This window comes from Gobio gobio (assembly GCF_949357685.1).
Source record: "Gobio gobio genome assembly, chromosome: 9".
Lineage (NCBI taxonomy): Eukaryota > Metazoa > Chordata > Actinopteri > Cypriniformes > Gobionidae > Gobio > Gobio gobio.
The window spans coordinates 10,967,867-10,987,758 of record NC_137115.1 but is presented as its reverse complement, the minus strand read 5'-3'; the positions used below and the strand labels follow the sequence as shown (position 1 = coordinate 10,987,758).

The window sequence follows — 19,892 nt, the reverse complement described above, 5'->3', positions numbered from 1 at the left end:
GAATTTAATTTACCATCAATTTATTAGCACAAGCTAATAATGTTTATAGAGAAAAATCGTTCCCCATTAAAACGTAATAACTTTATCATAAAATATTTCTTACATAAATTTGGACTTTGAACTTAAATTATACCACATAGTGAGTATAGTGCATTCTCAGCACTGATTGGTTGACTCGTTTGTAATGTCCCTCTTCCTGTCTTTCTGCAGCGGGGAACGGGCAGTCGGTGCAGACGGACCCCAGCAAGTCTGGATTTGTGGGTGATACAGTCGAGCTGCGATGCGTCTTCGTTAACGGGAAGCCACCAGTGAAGATCTCCCAGGTCACCTGGCAAAAGCTGATAAATGGCACCAAACAAAACGTCGCCACCGCCAACCCAGCCTTGGGAGTATCTGTGCTGCCCCCTTTCAAAGACCGTGTGAGCTTCAAGCACCCTGCTGTGCGCCAGAGGACCCCTTCTTCTCTTGAGGATACCACCATTGTGTTCACCAACCTACGGCTCTCTGATGAAGCGGCCTACATCTGCGAGTACACCACATTCCCAGCAGGCAACAGGGAGAATATGGTCAACCTCACCGTCTTTGGTAAGACCACCACACTGGCAGTTGAGACCATACATGTATATAGTGTTGTTCTCCTGTGAAAAGAGCTCATTCACAAACAGAGGATCAATGGGCCTCATTCTTGAAACATGAGCTGAACAAATTTCTGTCATTCATAAAATCATTCTGTCATTTGTCACATTCATGTGACAATGTGCCCCATTCACAAATAACAAGCAGATCTATGTTGTGTGTAATTTGTTCAAACACATTAATATCCAATGCTAATATTTGTGTAAGAATAGTTATACGTACAATTTACAATTTTTGTTAAAAAAAATCTTATTGAATGTGACTGAAATTTGTTTGGAATTTCTTTAAGAATGTTTTGTGAGCAGTTTTCAACGCAGAGTAAATTGTACAGTTTTTATATACATTTCTGCAATTTATATGCAAATAATGGTAAATACAATTTAAGTTTAATTGATTTTATGAATGGTTCCACATGAGCTAATTCACATTAAATGTGACAGTTTACACTATAATTGTTTTGTTAACAAATTATCCCAAAATTCAAATTTAATATGAATCTTTTTTTGTTTGTCAACTCTGTTGGTATTGAATGCTACAAGTTGTATAAGATTAATTTACATACAAATCCACACTGAATTATGCAATTTATGTAAGTATTATACTTTTTTTATTTTATTTTGTCACATCAAAAGCAACCGTTTACAAAAGAATATGGCAAACTGTTTACACAAATTCATTCTGCTCACGTTTCATGAACGAGTTTCATGTAAGAATTAAGTTTTATATATTTCATTCACTAAAAATGAATTCATTTAGATGAAAAATGTAAACAGTTAATCAATAGTTCATAAATAAGCACAAGCTTACTCAGTTTTGCAATGAGCAGCAAGTTATTTTACACACACATACAGTATAACACCATGGATGGACTGGCAAGAAATAGGAGTAATTTTCTTGAATATTCTCAGCATTCTCAGCCCTGACAAGGTGTTGTCATGGTTAGCAGCTAGTAAGGTGTAAATGGATTTTGTTTCAGCAATATTTTATTCATAACCCTGTTAAGCCCTTGAGAAAACTCATCTTTGTCCTTGACCGCTTCAGGTCTTGTGTGTAATGTGCTTGGCTCAAACCTTTCATACACTTTACATGTATTGATCAGTGTTCACCGCAACAGAAAGAGCTGCGTCCTCTGCTGCTTTAGTCAACCTGCAGATATAATATATTCATACATTTTTTCGAGAATAGCTGCACACACAGGTAAAGACAGTATAGTAAAAAACGTTTTTATTTTTCCTTGAAACACAAAATCAGAATGTCTGAGCTGAAAGACAAAAAGCCCTATAAAAGAAGTTCATACGACTCCAAATCTTCTGAAGCCATACAGAAGAACAGGGTTTCCCAAACTAGGGTTTGCAAACCCCTGAGATTTGTGAGTTGATGGAAAGCTAATGGCCCGGTTTCACATACAGTGCTTAGATTAAGCCAGGATTAGGCCTTAGTTCAATTAGGGCATTTAAAGGTTACATAACACACGCAGTTTCTGCCAATCTCATGTTAATCTGTACCTATAGAGTAGTATTGCATCCTTCATATCTTAGAAGAGTCTTTAGTTTGATCATATTTATAAAAGACATACACTGTACCGATTCTTTCCGAAAACACCAGAGCTTGTGTAGGCGTGCAGTGGGCGGAGCTAAAGAGTCACAAGCACACACACATACACACACACACACACACACACACACACACACACACACACACACACACACACACACACACACACACACACACACACACACACACACACACACACACACATACACACACACACACAACACATCATCATGGCATCATCCCTGGATGACTTTCTGTTCACTATACGTTCGTGTTGTTTACCTTATATGCACTTACGCGCCAATTGCCAACAAAACAAAAAAAAACACACTTGCAGAACTCTGTTGCTGCTCCGGAAAAACAAACTGCGTACTGTTTCCTTAACGCTGGGTTATTTGGGAAGCTGAACAAGGTTATCGTTCCCTCACAACCAAAAACACACTTCTTTAGTGACATTGTTGATTTTGTGGTCTAAAAACAAAATGACAGCGCTGCCGACGGCTTCCGAAACCCGAACAAAGCTCGTTGATGGGCGTGCTCTTGCTCTCGCGCGCATACAAGGAATTCCTCCCTGTCATACAGGGCCATACTCGAGAAGAAAAAAAAATCGGAAATTTCCAAAACTTATTAAAATGCTGTGTATTTAGCACAGAAATACTCTGTCATACGTCCCACTTTTGACCAAATTTTGACCATTGCTCAATTTTGACTTTTGCTAAAAATTGAGAAATCTAGAAGCACGTTAGCGGCAGCAAATCTAATTTGCAGCCAGGGTAATCTAGCAACTCTCCGTTGGCTTGCAAGCTGGAAAAAGCAAACTCTGGTCAGGCCAATCACATCGTGTATAGAGTCGGTGGGCGGGCTTAACATAATGACGGCAGAGTTGCCACGGTTCCGCATGCTACTTGTAAACAAAGAAGCTGGCGAACAGCGGTCTTTCGAATCGGCTTTGGCCGCGACACTGGAAGACTTGGAGTGAAGCTTTTCTTTGAGAAAAGAACAAAGAACGGCACTGAAGTCATTCTTAAGAAAGGAAGATGTGTTCTGAGTCCGGATATGGCGAAAGTTTAATCTATCATCTAGCTCCGCTTCACCTTCTTCGTTGCTCGGATTGAGCCCTGCCAATGGTGAGCTCCCACACCCAACATCTTGATGTGGGTCTGGCTTGTCAGGCTATGGGAATCCAACATTAGAATCATTGTCTGGGGGTATTTAAATCATATATAAAAAGGATGAAATAGTTTATTTGTTTACCTGCATCTGAGAACCATAAACATGAAAATATTTTGTTAAATTATTAAAATGTTAACTTTGGGAATCCCTGCATTAGATCATATCGATCCGTACATCATATGACTTCAGAGGACTTGGAAAATAGTGCATAAAGCGGTGCCTTATGGTGCCTTTTTTAGCTTGGCTGTTTAAATCCCGACCCACTTTCATTGTATTCTCTGACATTCTGGCTAACATGAAAAATAATATGTGACTGGTGCGAAATGAGGGTGCGTAAATAGTAAAAATTGTATTGTTAGGTGAACTTTTCCTTTAATAAATAAATGTCCTAAGCAGACATCAACTGAAGCTTTCCTTTCAGTCATTCATCTCCTAGGAAGTTGCACAGGTTAGAAAAAAAACAAAACAACTTGTGTGTGTGTGTGTGTGTGTGTGTGTGTGTGTGTGTGTGTGTGTGTGTGTGTGTGTGTGTGTGTGTGTGTGTGTGTGTGTGTGTTGGAGTGCAAGAGAGGAGTATCTCGTTAGAGAGGTGGGTTATGCTCCCACTGATTGCAGATCTAATTAGAAATGAAGTGTTGATATGTTTTCCATTAAGCCAGCAAAGGGAGCCGCTTGGCTCAAGTACAGGGTGTTTTTTTATTTATTTATTTATCTTTCACTGGTGTGGCTTGTTAACTCCCAAGCCAATTTTGTCTATCACATTCACATGCGTCCTCAGAGAATGCTGGCATTGCAGTAAGAGCGAGCAACCTGAATGGAGATAACCAACTCAGTGCTTTCAAAGAGCCTCTTCATGTCATATCAACCCTCGCCACAAACCTCAGACCCTCTATCAGCACTCTTTGACACGCAATAACATAAACACACATCTTCCCTTTTGATGCGGGCCACGTTAATTGCTAATTGGCAGCTCATAAAGGATCGAGATTGGATGACTTTGGGCACTGCGAGAAATGAGTGGTTTTCTACATCTGTTTGAGTGCTTGACTGATGCTTTTGCTTTGAACACGGGGTATGGGAAAAAATAAATTAGTAAACTGCTTGATTTGTACTGACGGGAAGAAAACGACTTAGATTAGTGTTAGAGGAAGTGGATTTTTTTTTTTTTTCAACTCTCAAGGGCACCTTTGTTGCTCCTTTTCACACAGTATTTTCCATAGTGATCGGATCCCTGTTTTATTTACTGTTTGCTTCTTTTATCCAGCACGGCCAGAGACCAAGATGACCTTGACTTCACCCACCATCGTGGCAAGGACTCCGAAACGCAAGATGCCCGTGGCCACCTGCATGTCGGCTAACGGCAAGCCTCCCAGCGTCATCAAATGGGACACCACTCTGAAGGGAGAGGCCACGTTTCAGGAAACGCGCAATCCGAATGGCACCGTGACCGTGCGCAGCAACTACATTGTGTTGCCCAGCCGCGAGACACACCGACAAAAGCTGACCTGCATCGTCACCTACCGTTTGGAGCGCATTACGGACAGTGTCATACTCAACGTGCAGTGTAAGAACAATGCTTTTCTTCATATCTTTCAAACTCCAGCAGAAACACACGAAATGATGTGTCATTGATAGATTTACAGTGATACACATACTGTAGGAACTGAGACTGGTCACAAGTTTAGAATAATTTATACTTTTTCATGTCTCTTATGTGCACCTAGGCTGCATTTATTTATTTATAACCTTGTGATATTGTGAAATATTATTACAATTTGAAGAAATGTTTTCTATGTTAATACATTTTAAAAATTAATTGTATTCCTGTGATGGCAAAGCTGAATTTTCAGCATCATAACGCCACTCTTCAGTGTCACATGATCCTTCAGAAATCATTCTAATATGCTGATAATATTGTGAAATATTATTTGAATTTGAAGATCTGTTTTCTCTTTTAATACATTTTAAAATAAATTGTATGCATGTGATGGCAAAGCTGAATTTTCAGCATCATTACTCCAGTCTTCAGTGTCACATGATCCTTCAGAAATCATTCTAATATGCTGATCATATTGTGAAATATTATTAGAATTTGAAGATCTGTTTTCTATTTTAATACATATTAAAATAAATTGCATTCATGTGATGTAAAAGCTGAATTTTCAGCATCATTACTCCAGTCGTCAGTGTCACACGATCCTTCAGAAATCATTCTAATATGAAGATTTGATGCTTAATAAATATGTATTATTGTCAATGTTGAATTTTTTTTGCTTCTTGATTTTTTGGGGAAACTGATACACTAAAATTATTCAAAAGTTTGATGTAAAAAAATATTATTATAAACTTGTATTCAGCAAGGTTACATTAAGTTGATAAAAAGTGACAGTAAAGACAATAACATTTATAATGTTACAACATTTGTATTTGAAAAAAAAAAATGCTGGTCTTTTGAACTCTTGATTAAAGAATTGATTTAAAGAATCCTGCAGAAAAAGTATCAGTTTCCATTAAGCAGCAAAAAAGAAAATTCAGCACCAATAATTGAGCGCCAAATCAGCATATTAGAATGATTTCTGAAGGATCATGTGATACTAAAATAGTTTTGACCGGTAGTGTATATATTATACATCACAAAAGTGACATAATCTGTGTTATACAATATTTTAATCCAATTAATTACACATTTACATAAAACCCCACTGTAGTGTCTAAAAAAGGCTTATAAATGTATTTGTGCTTGGTAATAAGATAGCTTAAGTTAGCATTTATGCTGTACTGTTACGCAAGTTCTGCGGAGGAGGTTCAGAGCAGGAAGAGATGTGTCACTGGCCTGTCTCAGCCGCTGTTGTTATCAGCTATTGTTTAGGGCAGTTTAGAACAGTATTCCAGCCCCCATAAAGCCCACTGATAGAGGAAATCCACCCATTCTCCCACGCGATGCTATAGAATATATTGTTCTTGTGGTGTGTCTGTGTGAAAGGCCGTGTTTAGAGTGACGGTAAGTTCACAGAGAATCACTCGTCCTGATTCTTGATTTACTTTGAGTGTTTTGTTAATCAAGTTACCCTTTGGTATAACATTTCCAAATTGAATTTACTCAGCCTTATACATGCTCATAAAAGCAATTAAGAATAAATCTGAAGAGACATAGAAATTACTGACCGGTACCATCAAGTATGCAGTGCATTTTAATATCGTCATTAATAGTAAAAAATGGTGCTGTAATGAATTGAAATTTGGCATTTAGCTGAGGTTCTTATCCAATTAGGCCAATTTCTGGAATAGTTGCCCTGGAGTAGCTGGAGGCTAAGTGGGTAGCTAAAGGGCACAGTGGTGGTTGTAGTCTCAGTAACCCTTCACTTGTTGGCTCTCCTCCCAATCGCTTAAGAAATAAACTCTTGACCTTTCAGCTATGAGCCCAGACCATTAATCAGTATTATGACAAGCACCCATCGTCAAGTCATGTGACCCAGAACAGCCATCTGAGCCTCTGCCTGAAGACTTTTTTTTTGCTTTTATGCAGATGAGCCGGAGGTAAAAATCGAGGGCTTTGACGGGAACTGGTACCTGAATCGCCAAGATGTGAAGCTCATGTGCAACGCAGACGCCAACCCACCCGTCACCGTCTACCAGTGGAAACTGTGAGTTATTCTCTCCTGACCTACTAATCCAAATTACGAACAATCGCTTTGTTGTGTCAGCTTATTAATATAATTGGGATGAATGAGTAATGTTTATTGAGTGAAAAGCATATTGAAGAAATAAAAAAGCAATCTGTTATCAGATTTGAAATAATTATTGCCTTGATATATATATATATATATATATATATATATATATATATATATATATATATATATATATATATATATATATATATATATATATATATATATATATATATATATATATATATATATATATATATATATATATATATATTATAAACGCAACATTTTTTTGTCCCGATTTTTCATTAGTTGAACTCAAAGATCTAAGACTATGTACACAAAAGGCCTATTTCTCTCAAATATTGTTCACAAATCTGTCTAAATCTGTGTTAGTGAGCACTTCTCCTTTGCCAAGATAATCCATCCACCTCACAGGTGTGGCATCTCAAGATGCTGATTAGACAGCATGCTTATTGCACAGGTGTGCCTGAGGCTGGCCACAACAAAAGGTCACTCTAAATTGTGCAGTTTTACTGTATTGGGCGGTTATGTTTTACTGAATATGGCAGTTATGTAGCGTTTATAATTTTGTTCAGTGTATATATACAGTCAAACCAAAAAATATTCAGACACCAGATATCATTTTTTACTAGTGGGTGCAGGACACTATAGTTAATTTATGTAAGTGAGGATAGCAAAATTAAGTAAAATGTGACATATGCCAAAATTCTTCATACCATGGACTACCAGTAAAATTGACAACAATTTGGGACCAAAAATTATTCAGAAACTTTGACCTGACCATGTTTTACTTAAGTGTTTTTAATTGCTAATGCAACCTTTTACACCACAGAGTGAACAAAATGAAGCATTGCTTGGTGATTGGTTGACCTAAATTGGTAATATCTAAGTGTGTACTTAAATTTAACATCTGATTGGTTGATTGTAATCCATTACATTACTTTCTATCAAAGTTATCTGACATTATCAAGATGAATTTGTTCTGAGACAGTTTAACTCTGAATTCTTGTCATATTGTATTACCATTTTCCAAACTTTAGTGAATAAGCTGTGATAATGTGAGAAAATGTTGAAGGTGTCTGAATACATTTTGGTTTGACTGTATATATATATATATATTATATTTATTTATTTTATTTTTTTCAAATACAGTCTTTACTGTACATTATAGTGCAGTCTTTCCTATAGCTCAAACAGTAGAGCATGGCGCTAGCTATGCCAAGGTCATGGGTTCGATTCCTAGGGAAAGCAAGAATTGACCAAATGTAAATGTGGTAAAGGTAAATGTGTACCTTGAATGCAATGTAAGTCGCTTTGGATAAAAGCGTCTGCCAAATGCATAAATGTAAATGTCTTCAAAACTATCAAATAACACAAATGGATAAATGTTAAACAAATACATTATTTTATATTACTTTTAACAGTAAGAAGAGTTGACTTGCATGTTGAACACTTGTTGCCTGATTTCCCTTCACTTCTAATCCATCCTTTTTAAAAAATGAAAAAAATTTGAGTTTTTATAGAAATGCATAATTTATATTTGTGTGCCAAACTAATGTCAAGCCTTTAGATCATTTTTTTTTAAAGTTCATGATGATCAGCGTGACCAAATGTTTGACTGGTTGTGTATATCGGCATCATTAAACGAAATAAATGATGATGGATGTTTGAAGAGCTTTCCTCTGAAATATTCAGTTTACTGTAATACTACATGACAGCTTTGATGTGTTATGACTGATAAGCGAATCATTTCCTTCAGTAAACTACTTCTTCATTCATTGGTGGTTAGCACTCAATCAAGATAAGTAAAGCCGTTTACAATGGCTCTATTCAGAACTCGCGGAGCCATTGATAACCCTTCAAACAAGATCAAACATGAGAAAGTAAGCTACGCTTTGTGTACTTCTGTATATTTACCTTACCAATATATCGCTTTGAAAGGACAGTGAAAGAGATATATGCTTGTTTGTCATTATGAGTCTTGTGATGGTAATTCTGGTCTAGTTCCTGGTGCTATGGGTTTGGATGCAAATTATGTTGGCAAAAGATGACATCATTGCTTTGCCTACCAAATGAATATGTTGACTGCACAGTTTCAGGTCTGTTTTGCAAACCTTTCTGCGGACAATGCTGGTATTTAGGTGAGGTCATGGCTGAAGCAACCATTGCTCATTCATCATTTATTAAACTTTAATGAACTTTTATTCAAATGTATTAATCATTAAACAGTCCCTGCCCCCCCACACACATACTTACACACACAAACACATATATAAGAACATTACAAGAATTTCACCGAGCTTGACTGACAATCAGAAACACTCTACACATTCTGTATTGCTGACATTCCATTTTTGAGGGATTGGTTGTTGAGAAAGGGTGTGTGGTTGAAGGGTGTGTGGTTGAAGTTTGAAAAACATCCCATGGCCAAAATATTACTATTCAATAATAATAATAATAATAATAATATGTTTTAAATATATTATTAAACATTTAACTGTTCTATAGACACTGCCATTCAAACGTTTTTTTGATGGGTACGATTTCTAATGTTTTTAGAAGTCTTTTATGCTCACCAACACTGCATTTATTTTATTAAAAATAAAAAAATAAACAGTAATATTGTCAAATATTATTCAAATGTAGAATAACTGTTTTCTATTTGTTTCTATTTTAAATATATTTAATTTAATTTATTTATTTCCATGATGCAAAGCTGAATTTTCAGCATCACTACTCCAGTCTTCAGTGTCACATGATCCTTCAGAAATCATTCTAATATGACTTCCCCCTTTTTTTTACACAACACAGTTGTGTAAAACATTTTTTTCAGGATTCTTTGATAAATAGAAATTTCAAAAGAACAGCATTTATTTTAAATAGAATCTTTTGTAGCACTATATATGTCTTTACTGTCACAATGTCTTGTGAATAATCCTTGCTGAAGTTCTTTCCCAAAAAAAACTAAAAAATTCTTACTGATCCAAAACATTTGATCGGTAGAACAATGTTGCAAAAGCTTTATATTTCAGATAAATACTGTTCTTTTGAACTTTACATTCATCAAATAATCCTAAAAAAATGGTTTTACACAGCTGTTTTCAACATTAATAATAATCATAAATATTTCTTGAGCAGCAAATCATCATATTAGAATGATTTCTGAAGGATCATGTGGCACTGAAGACTTGCGTAATGATGCTGAAAATTCAGCTTTGCTTCAAAGAAATAAATTACATTTTAAAACATATTCAAATATAAAACAGTTATTTTACATTTTAATAATATTTCAGAATATTGCAGTTCCCTTTCAGTCGGTCACGTTCGACGTACGTCGGAACTGACCGACGAATTGGGATCTGATCTCAGAGACCAATCTACTTCGAGTGTATTAAAAACGAGCCAATGGAGATTGGCATGCGATCCACGCATTCCACGCACCGCCCCGCAGCGCGGGTATAAATAAGGAAGTGGAATGCTTGATCATTGCTTTTTTACTTCGGAGCCGAACAGTGAATGTTTCCTGTTTCTACGAAGAGTGTTTTTGACGAGTCTCGTGAGAGGATCTGCTTCCAGTGCGGGTGTGACAGCGCGTCAGCGAGTGCCGCTTCAGACGGAGATCAGCTGTTGGTTCGCTGGGCGTTTCCTATTTCTGAGTGCACACACAGGCTTGCACCTTTGTACTGTGTGGTGCCGCGGTCATCTCCCTGAGTGCTTCAGCACGTTAAAAGAGCAGTTTCCTTTCTAAAAGAGCAACACGGTTTGACCCTGCGTCTTTTTCAAGATGTCATTCAAACCGTGTGTTTCTGGATGCGGTCGATATCTGTCCCCAGCTGACGGTCACGTTCGTTGTCTCACGTGTTTGGGCGTTCAGCACGCTGAGGCTGCGTTCGTGAATGACTCATGTTCCCATTGCGGGAACATGACCATCGCAGTTTTACGGTCCAGACTCCATTACCTCGAAAGAGGCGGAGCACCATTGCGCATCCCCCGATCTAGTGGTCCTCCCGCTGCAAAGCAGAGGGCTGCTACTTTGGCTGATGGCCTTGGTGGGGACCTGAGGGTTACTGTGAGGGCTTCCCCGACGGGTCAAACGGCTCCTCGGGCCCCTCCCCCCTCCGCTGCGCCGGTGGAGCTTCCAGAAGAGCGCGCTGGCCTCCCCCGGGAGGTCCCAGGCGTTTCTTTTGGGGCTCCGGCTGAGGACATGCTGTCGATTGCAGCATCGGGGGACGAGCTAATGGGCTCTGAGGATGAAGATTCGGCTGCGCTGCCCCCTTCGGGTGTGACAGCGTTGCCCGAGTCCGACCCAGAGCTTACGGCTATGCTTTCCCGGGCCGCCGCGAGTGTCGGGCTCGAGTGGAACCCTCCACCGTGTCCCGAACCCTCGCGGTTGGACGATTGGTTTCTCGGGACGGCCCGTGCTGGTTCTCAGCGCCCCGCCCCGGTTCCTTTCTTCCCGGAAGTGCATCAGGAGATCACGAAATCGTGGGTAGCGCCTTACAACGCTCGCTCACGGTCGACTGACTCCTCCGTCCTCACTACTCTCGATGGTGGTGCGGCTAAGGGCTACGTGGGAATCCCCTCAGTCGAGCGGTCTGTGGCGATGCAACTGTGTCCCAAGACCGCTGCGGACTGGCGGGGTGCCCCGCGTCTCCCCTCCCGGGCGTGTAAGTTCTCGTCCGGTCTCACGGGCAGGGCTTACACCGCCTGCGGGGAAGCCGCATCATCTCTGCATGCTATGGCGCTCCTGCAGGTCCACCAGGCCAAGGCGCTAAAGCAATTGCACGAGGGTAGTTCCGACCAGGGTGTTATGCAGGAACTGCGTGCGGCGACTGACCTCGCTCTCCGGGCGACGAAAGTCACTGCACGCTCGGGCGATGTCCACACTAGTGGTCCAGGAACGCCACCTGTGGCTGAACCTGGCAGACATGCGTGATTCCGACAAGGTCCGGTTTCTCAACGCCCCTGTCTGTCAGGCCGGCCTCTTCGGCGACGCCATCGAGAGCTTCGCCCAGCAGTTCTCGGTGGCCCAGAAGCAGACGGAGGCCATCAAAAACATCCTGCCCCGACGACCCGCTGCTGCCTCCACCCAGTCGTCGTCGGCAGCACCTCCGCCTGCTCGTCGCCGAGGGCGTCCCCCTGCGTCCGCCTCCGCCCCTGCGAAACCCAAGCAGCAGCCTCCACCGGGAAAGCAGGGTGCCGGACGTAAGGGAGGCGCCCAACCCGCTCAGGGCTCCGCTAAACCAGCCGGCAAGCGCAAGGGGAAGCGGCCCTGAGACGGGCAGCCCAGGGAAGACGGGAGCTGCTCTGAGGGAGATGATGTCCGCATCTTTCTCCCACCCCCCGGAGGAGGACCGGGGGGCCCCGACTGGTGTTACATCTCTGCCGCTGGCTCTCCGGAGTCCAGCGGCACCCACATTCTCAATAAAAGAGCAGTTTCTATTTTCCCTGGGCCCCAAGAGGGCCAGGTTGGCAGTGCGCGACGCCCCCGGGCCTTGCCACTCCTTTCCTCCCCTCTCCCCCTCGCCAGGGGGCAGCAGTGTGGGCACCGAGAACGCCCCCGGGCCTTCTCACCCACACTCTGCCCCGCCCTGGAATATTCGGACAACACTCCGGGCCGCCTCCGGGCCTCCCGAGTCGGGTCCGTCCATTCCACTTCGCTGCCCCACCCCGGGTACGTCTGTGGTGCCGTTGGTCCCGCTTGTACGGTCTCTGGGGGCTTGGCTTCAGCTCCCCAGGCCGTCTCGCTGGCTCATCCGTACCATCAGACTCGGCTACGCGATTCAGTTCGCTCGCCGGCCTCCCAAGTACAAGGGCATCCTCTTCACCTCAGTGCGGAGCAGCGATGCCCAGGTCTTGCGGTCAGAGATCGATGTCCTGCTGGCGAAGGACGCGATCGAGCCGGTTCCTCCAGCCGATATGAAGGCGGGGTTCTACAGCCCCTACTTCATTGTACCCAAGAAAGGGGGTGGGTTACGGCCAATCTTGGACCTGCGTATCCTGAATCGGGCCCTGCACAAGCTCCCGTTCCGGATGCTAACGCAGAAACGCATTTTCGAATGCATCCGTCCCCAAGATTGGTTTGCAGCGATCGACCTGAAGGACGCGTACTTTCATGTCTCTATCCTTCCTCGACACAGACCGTTCCTACGTTTTGCGTTCGAGGGGAAGGCATATCAGTACAAAGTCTTGCCCTTCGGGCTGTCCCTGTCGCCTCGCGTCTTCACGAAAGTCGCAGAGGCAGCCATTGTTCCGCTCAGAGAACGCGGCGTTCGCGTCCTCAACTATCTCGACGACTGGCTTATACTCGCCCAGTCTCGGGAGCAGTTGTGCGAACACAGGGACATGGTGCTCAGTCACCTCAGCCTGTTGGGCCTTCGGGTCAACCGAGAGAAGAGCAAACTCTGTCCCGCACAGAGGATCTCTTATCTCGGTATGGAGCTGGATTCGGTCAGCCAGACTGCGCGCCTCACGGAAGAGCGGGTCCGGTCGGTGTTGAACTGCTTGAATTCGTTCAAGAACAGGACGGCGGTCCCACTGAAATTTTTTCAGAGGCTCCTGGGGCATATGGCATCTGCAGCCGCGGTAACGCCGCTCGGATTGCTTCATATGAGACCGCTTCAACACTGGCTCCATGGCCGAGTCCCGAGGTGGGCGTGGCAGAGCGGCCAGTACCGGGTCCCAGTGACTCCTTACTGCCGCCAAACTTTCAGCCCATGGTCCGACGCTTCGTTTCTCCGGGCCGGGGTGCCCTTAGAACAAGTGTCCAGGCATGCTGTGCTCTTCACGGATGCCTCCTCCACGGGCTGGGGGGCCACGTACAACGGGCATGCAGTTTCAGGTCTGTGGACGGGACCTCAATTGCATTGGCATATCAATTGCCTCGAGTTGTTAGTGGTACACTTGGCACTGCGCCGCCTCAAGGGGCCGCTACGTGGCAAGCATGTACTGGTCCGTACGGACAACATTGCGGCCGTTGCGTACATCAACCGTCAGGGTGGTCTACGCTCCCGTTGCATGTTCCAACTCGCCCGCCACCTCCTCCTTTGGAGTCAGAAGCATCTGAGGTCGCTTCGTGCCATTCACATCCCAGGTGCGCTGAACCAGACAGCCGACGAGCTCTCTCGCCAGTCGACACCTCCGGGGGAGTGGCGACTCCATCCCCAGGCGGTCCAGCTGATATGGGACCTCTTCGGAGCCGCACAGGTAGACCTGTTTGCCTCTCCGGACTCGACCCATTGCCAGTGGTACTATTCCCTGTCCGGGGGCACCCTCGGCACGGATGCACTGGCGCACAGCTGGCCCCGGGACCTGCGCAAATATGCGTTTCCCCCAGTGAGCCTTCTTGCACAGACCCTGTGCAAGGTCAGGGAGGACGAGGAGCAGGTCTTGTTAGTTGCGCCCTACTGGCCCAACCGGACCTGGTTCCCAGAACTAACTCTCCTCGCGACAGCCCCTCCTTGGCCGATCCCCCTGAGGAGGGACCTTCTTTCTCAGGGACGGGGCACTCTATGGCACCCGCGTCCAGACCTCTGGAAACTCCATGTCTGGTCCCTGGACGGGACGCGGAGGTTCTAGGTGGTCTACCACAGGCAGTGGTAGACACCATCTCTTCTGCTAGAGCCCCCTCTACGAGGCGCCTCTACGCTTTGAAGTGGAACCTGTTCGTTGAATGGTGCTCTTCCCACCGGGAAGACCCCCGAAGGTGTTCGATTAGTGTCGTGCTTTCTTTCCTGCAAGATGGGCTGGAGCGAAGGCTGTCTCCCTCCACCCTCAAAGTGTACGTCGCAGCAATAGCGGCGTATCACGACGCAGTCGAAGGTAAGTCCGTAGGAAAGCACGACTTAATCGTCAGGTTCCTCAGAGGTGCGAGGAGGCTAAATCCTCCTCGTCCAAACTCGTTACCCTCTTGGGACTTAGCTCTAGTGCTCAGAGCACTTCAGAGCCCTCCCTTTGAGCCTTTGCAGTCTGTGGAGCTTAAAATCCTGTCAATGAAGACAGTGCTTCTGACGGCATTGGCCTCCATCAAGAGGGTAGGGGACCTGCATGCACTTTCGGTCAACGAATCGTGCCTAGAATTCGGGCCGGCCAACTCTCACGTTGTCCTGAGACCCCGGCCTGGATACGTGCCCAAGGTTCCTACCACTCCCTTCCGGGACCAGGTAGTGAACCTGCAAGCGCTGCCTTCGGAGGAGGCAGACCCAGCCCAGGCTTTGTTATGTCCCGTCCGCGCTCTCCGCGCTTACGTCGACCGGACTCAAAGCTTTTGGACCTCAGAGCAACTCTTCGTCTGTTACGGAGGCCAGCAGAAGGGAAAGGCTGTCTCCAAGCAGAGGTTGGCCCACTGGATAGTGGATGCTATCGTCTTGGCTTACCAGTCCCAAGACGTGCCTTGCCCGTTCGGGTTGCGAGCTCACTCAACAAGGAGTGTTGCTTCTTCCTGGGCGCTGGCTCAAGGCGCCTCGCTGACAGATATATGTAGAGCTGCGGGCTGGGCGACACCTAACACGTTCGCTAGATTCTATAGCCTCCGTGTAGAGCCGGTATCTTCCCGCATCCTCGCCCCCAGTGGCCAGTAGCGCTAAGTGCCCGTTCTAAGTGTCGGCTTGCAACGCCACTCCCGCCCTCTGGGCCGGATACGTGCGTCTATTTTTCTCCAGTTGTGTTCCCCGGAAACGGCTAACCCTGTCGAGCTCCTCCGTCACCCCTGCGGTGCCAGACGTTGCGGCCGTCTGACGCCAGGCCTGCACCCGTATGCTTGTGAAACGTGTGTGTAGGCTGGGTTCCATATGTAGCGGTCCCCTCACGGCTACCCCATATGTGTATTCTTCCACGGTACCAGCTACCCTACTCGGCTAGCCCCGTGTCTTTCCCTTGACAGAGCCCGCTCTGTCGTCTCTGGGCGTGTTCTTTCCCCCCTGGGACCAGGCTGGAACCACCCCAGAGACTGCCATATGTTGCACTACCCTGCCAGGTTAGTCCTTATGTGTATTCTGCCACCTAGCCTTCTACTGAAGGACGTGGCTCCGCAGCGTACCATCTCCCGAGACGGGCACGCTTTCCCAGCGTTATCCAATAGTCACACTGAGTGGGTCTTGCAGAAACAGCAGTGACTGACCTCCCTGCTTGGAGCCCTGACTTCCGTACCATCTAAGACGGTCCAGTGCGCTCAAGCAGGACGCTGGAAGGGCCAGCGCCCTGGCGTTTTGGTAGGGATCCCAATTCGTCGGTCAGTTCCGACGTACGTCGAACGTGACCGACTGAAAGGGAACGTCTCGGTTACGTATGTAACCCTCGTTCCCTGAAGGAGGGAACGGAGACGTACGTCCCGTCGCCAGGTGCTGTGCTTCCGCTAGGGGGCCGAGTCACTAGTTCGGCTCCTCAGCAGAAAAAAGCAATGATCAAGCATTCCACTTCCTTATTTATACCCGCGCTGCGGGGCGGTGCGTGGAATGCGTGGATCGCATGCCAATCTCCATTGGCTCGTTTTTAATACACTCGAAGTAGATTGGTCTCTGAGATCAGATCCCAATTCGTCGGTCAGTTCCGACGTACGTCTCCGTTCCCTCCTTCAGGGAACGAGGGTTACATACGTAACCGAGACGTTGTTATGTATTTTTATTCAAATAAATGCAGCTTTGGTGAGCATAAGAGACTTCTAAAAACATTAAAACACGGCAGTGTGTGTGTGTATATATATATATATATATATATATATATATATATATATATATATATATATATATATATATATATATATATATATATATATATATATATATATATATATATAAATATATATATATACATATATACAGGGGTTAAAGTGGGGCGGAACTGCATTCCGGCACCTCAGATAAATAAATAGATCCAGCAGTCGCAGCGCGAGAGCAGTTGGGCCGTCTCACGCACAGCACTGACAAACTCTACGAGCGCCAGGCATCCGCTTTATCCATTTGAATTTGAAACAAGCGCAACATCATGTGTACAGTAAAGGCTCTGTGGTGAAACTAGCTGAACCAGACCTCTAGCTCCGACTATGTGAACGGAAGTGTTGAGGTAAACTATAGGCTGCCTATATGACTGTAATCATGGCCATAGTCAGCTATGAGGTCGCCGTGGTCTAGACCTCGGTATTTTTCAGAGGTGTATATAAAAAATGTTGTAAAATAATTTCATCAGATTAGGCATAAGATAATGAATGCGTGTGTACATAATTGTAAATTAATTTATTAAACGTATTTACCTAGCGTTCGTAGCCTTCAGTGAATTAACTTAGAAAATGCTTAATAAAATATAGGCTAAATATCAGTTAACCCTATGTTTACTTTTTTCACCGACACAAACGAAAATGAAAAGACTATCAGCCAGAGCTCAGCTTTTGGAGGGGAAGAGACCGGGCAAAAGAAAGAGTGATGGAAATGAGAGAATGATGAAAAGAGGAGAGAGCAGGTATTACAGATAATCTACTGCCCAATAACATGGTTTTAAAAACTTTATTTTTTAACCCTTCAACCATCTTAAAATGCACATGACGATTTGACGATTTTGTTTTTTAAAAATACGAATTATTTCTGTGGTAGAAAACGTTGTGGCACCAAGATTGGCTACTATGGCCCTTAGGTTTGTTATAGCCCCAGGGCACTACATGTTCTTAACCCAGGCCTGGTTGCAGTGGAGTTAAAAGGACAAATCAAATCACAGTAGTCTGAGCTATTTTGACTGGATGTGAGAATAGCCACAATATTTGGACCATCATACATTGTTATTTTGTTGTTGTTTCTTATGTTTTATGATACAGAAAAACTTTAGATTCTGCATTTTGACATTGACTCTGCAATAGTTCTATCTAGGTTGTGAATTATTTCTGTTGTAGTTGTGTCTTCAGCCATTTTGGTGTGTTACATTTGAATCAGTTTTGAACTTCCCATTTTTATGTTTGAATTTACATTGTGAAAAACAAGGTTGTGTTCCATATTGTGGTGCTCAGCAATTTTAACATAGTATCGTCATCATATCAGTGTAGCTGTAGATGGACCACAATAAAACCACTAAAATATCAAGTAAATAAGTATTGTGATACTTATCCCAAAAAGTATTGCTATACCACGATATTCAATATGTTGCCCCACGATGAGTCATTTTTCCCTGTTGCACCTACACAAAATGTGAGGCTTCCCCCACCTGCCAAATCAAATGTATATATATATATATATATATATATATATATATATATATATATATATATATATATATATACACACAGAACTAGAATTAACCCTTATTTTAGACAAATATTTACTCAGAATTCACTAATAAAAGTAGAATTTTAACAATAATTGTTAGTTATCCGTTGAAAGGGCTGTTGGCAGATTTTAGAACTTACACACTTGGGCCAAGTGGACTCAGCAAGCTGATGCCGATTAATTGGCCTGACCTATCAGCCTATCACTGGTTACATCACGTAATTAATATTCATGAGACAAGCTGATAAGGCTTCTAATGTGTTGTTCCAGATTGTTCCTGCGCCCCTGGGTCAGGTCAACTTTGTAAGATGACCCATATAACCTTCTGCTTGAACTCCCTTGTGCAGCATTTTTATTCAGTGCCACGCCGTAGCCGTATGTGCCACACTTATATGCCAATTAGCACTGCAAAATGTCCTGTCATTCATCACCCAGCTAATTCCCATGAATGCACGTGTAAATGCGCACAATACCAAACACCACCAACAACGTTGGACACAGTGGAAGTGCTAGTCGTGTGTTACAGTTAAAAATGGAGAAATTATGCAGAAAAAAAACTGAGAGATAAATGTGGCAATTTGTTCTGTAATTAGGCAGTGGAAGCTGGGAAAGGAAAACATGTCACCGGACTTCAGCTGCGGTGGATTAATAGCTGGCAATGCCCAGGGTGCACTGCCTGTGTGGACCGGGGTGAGTTTTAATGAGAGAGGACAAGGGAGAGAGAGAGGAAAGCGCTGAGCATTCTGGGCTATTCAGGGTATCAAAGGACACATATACAGCAGCCAACTCTGTGAAGAGGGACTCACGGATGGAGCTACGGTCTTCTTCATTTTTATTAGTAATTGGTATGCTGAGACTGGAAGTATTAAGAAAGAGAAGAAAAGGAAGGGATGAAATGAGGAAAAACGGGGAGTGAGAAGGTAAAAGATGAGGTACAAGACAGTGAGAATGAGAAGGAATTTCAAATTTTTTCGGGGGGAAAAAAAGTTTGGTCCTTGTCAGTGCAAAAGTTGACACCATGGTGTAGAGTCTATGCCATTGCTAAAATGTTCTGAATGAATTTTTCTGATGTGGTTGCTTTTTACTGGTCCAAGTCAAAATAGTGTCACTATGTGTGTGTTTCATTGATGTGAATCAGTATAGCGTGAACACAGACATGCGCACTAACACCGATGACTCAACTCGCTTCTAAAAGCAGATAAAAGCTTCAGCAAAATTAGCAAACAGCACTAAAAAGAGCAAGAATATTTGTCTCATTCAAACGGTGGGAGTTGATAGAAAAGCGAGAAGATAAAAAAGGTAAGATAGAAGAGAATGGTGTGATTACAGAGCGAGGCGGAGGAGAAGACAGTGATGGGTAGAGACACGGGTGCCGGCCTGACAGATAAGAGGGGACGGCCACAGCAGCAGTGCAGAGCGGACACCAAATGTGTTCTGAAGGGTCCCCTGGGCGCTACAATGGAGGTCAACACCGCGCTGTTGCAGAACATTTCAATCCAGAACAACTATGGAGGCACACACTGCTAGTAGTAGTAGTTCAATTACAAATGTGCGGATGTCTGTTACATTGTATGAACACTGTATATTT

General features: G+C 43.9%; 1 protein-coding gene across 6 annotated transcripts in view; it reads left to right on the top strand.

Moving 5' to 3' along the window:
• nectin1b (nectin cell adhesion molecule 1b) overlaps window positions 1-19,892 on the top strand; it is a 313,306-nt gene that overhangs the window by 65,477 nt on the left and 227,937 nt on the right. For all 6 annotated transcript variants that reach the window (XR_013817234.1, XM_079825765.1, XM_079825763.1 and 3 more), the window contains exons 2-4: window positions 211-585; window positions 4,628-4,927; window positions 6,890-7,007. Coding sequence is in view for 5 of the 6 variants with exons in the window: in XM_079825765.1 (XP_079681891.1) it covers window positions 211-585; window positions 4,628-4,927; window positions 6,890-7,007 (793 nt within the window). In the remaining variant the exon portion in view is untranslated. The remainder of the gene's footprint in view (window positions 1-210; window positions 586-4,627; window positions 4,928-6,889; window positions 7,008-19,892) is intronic.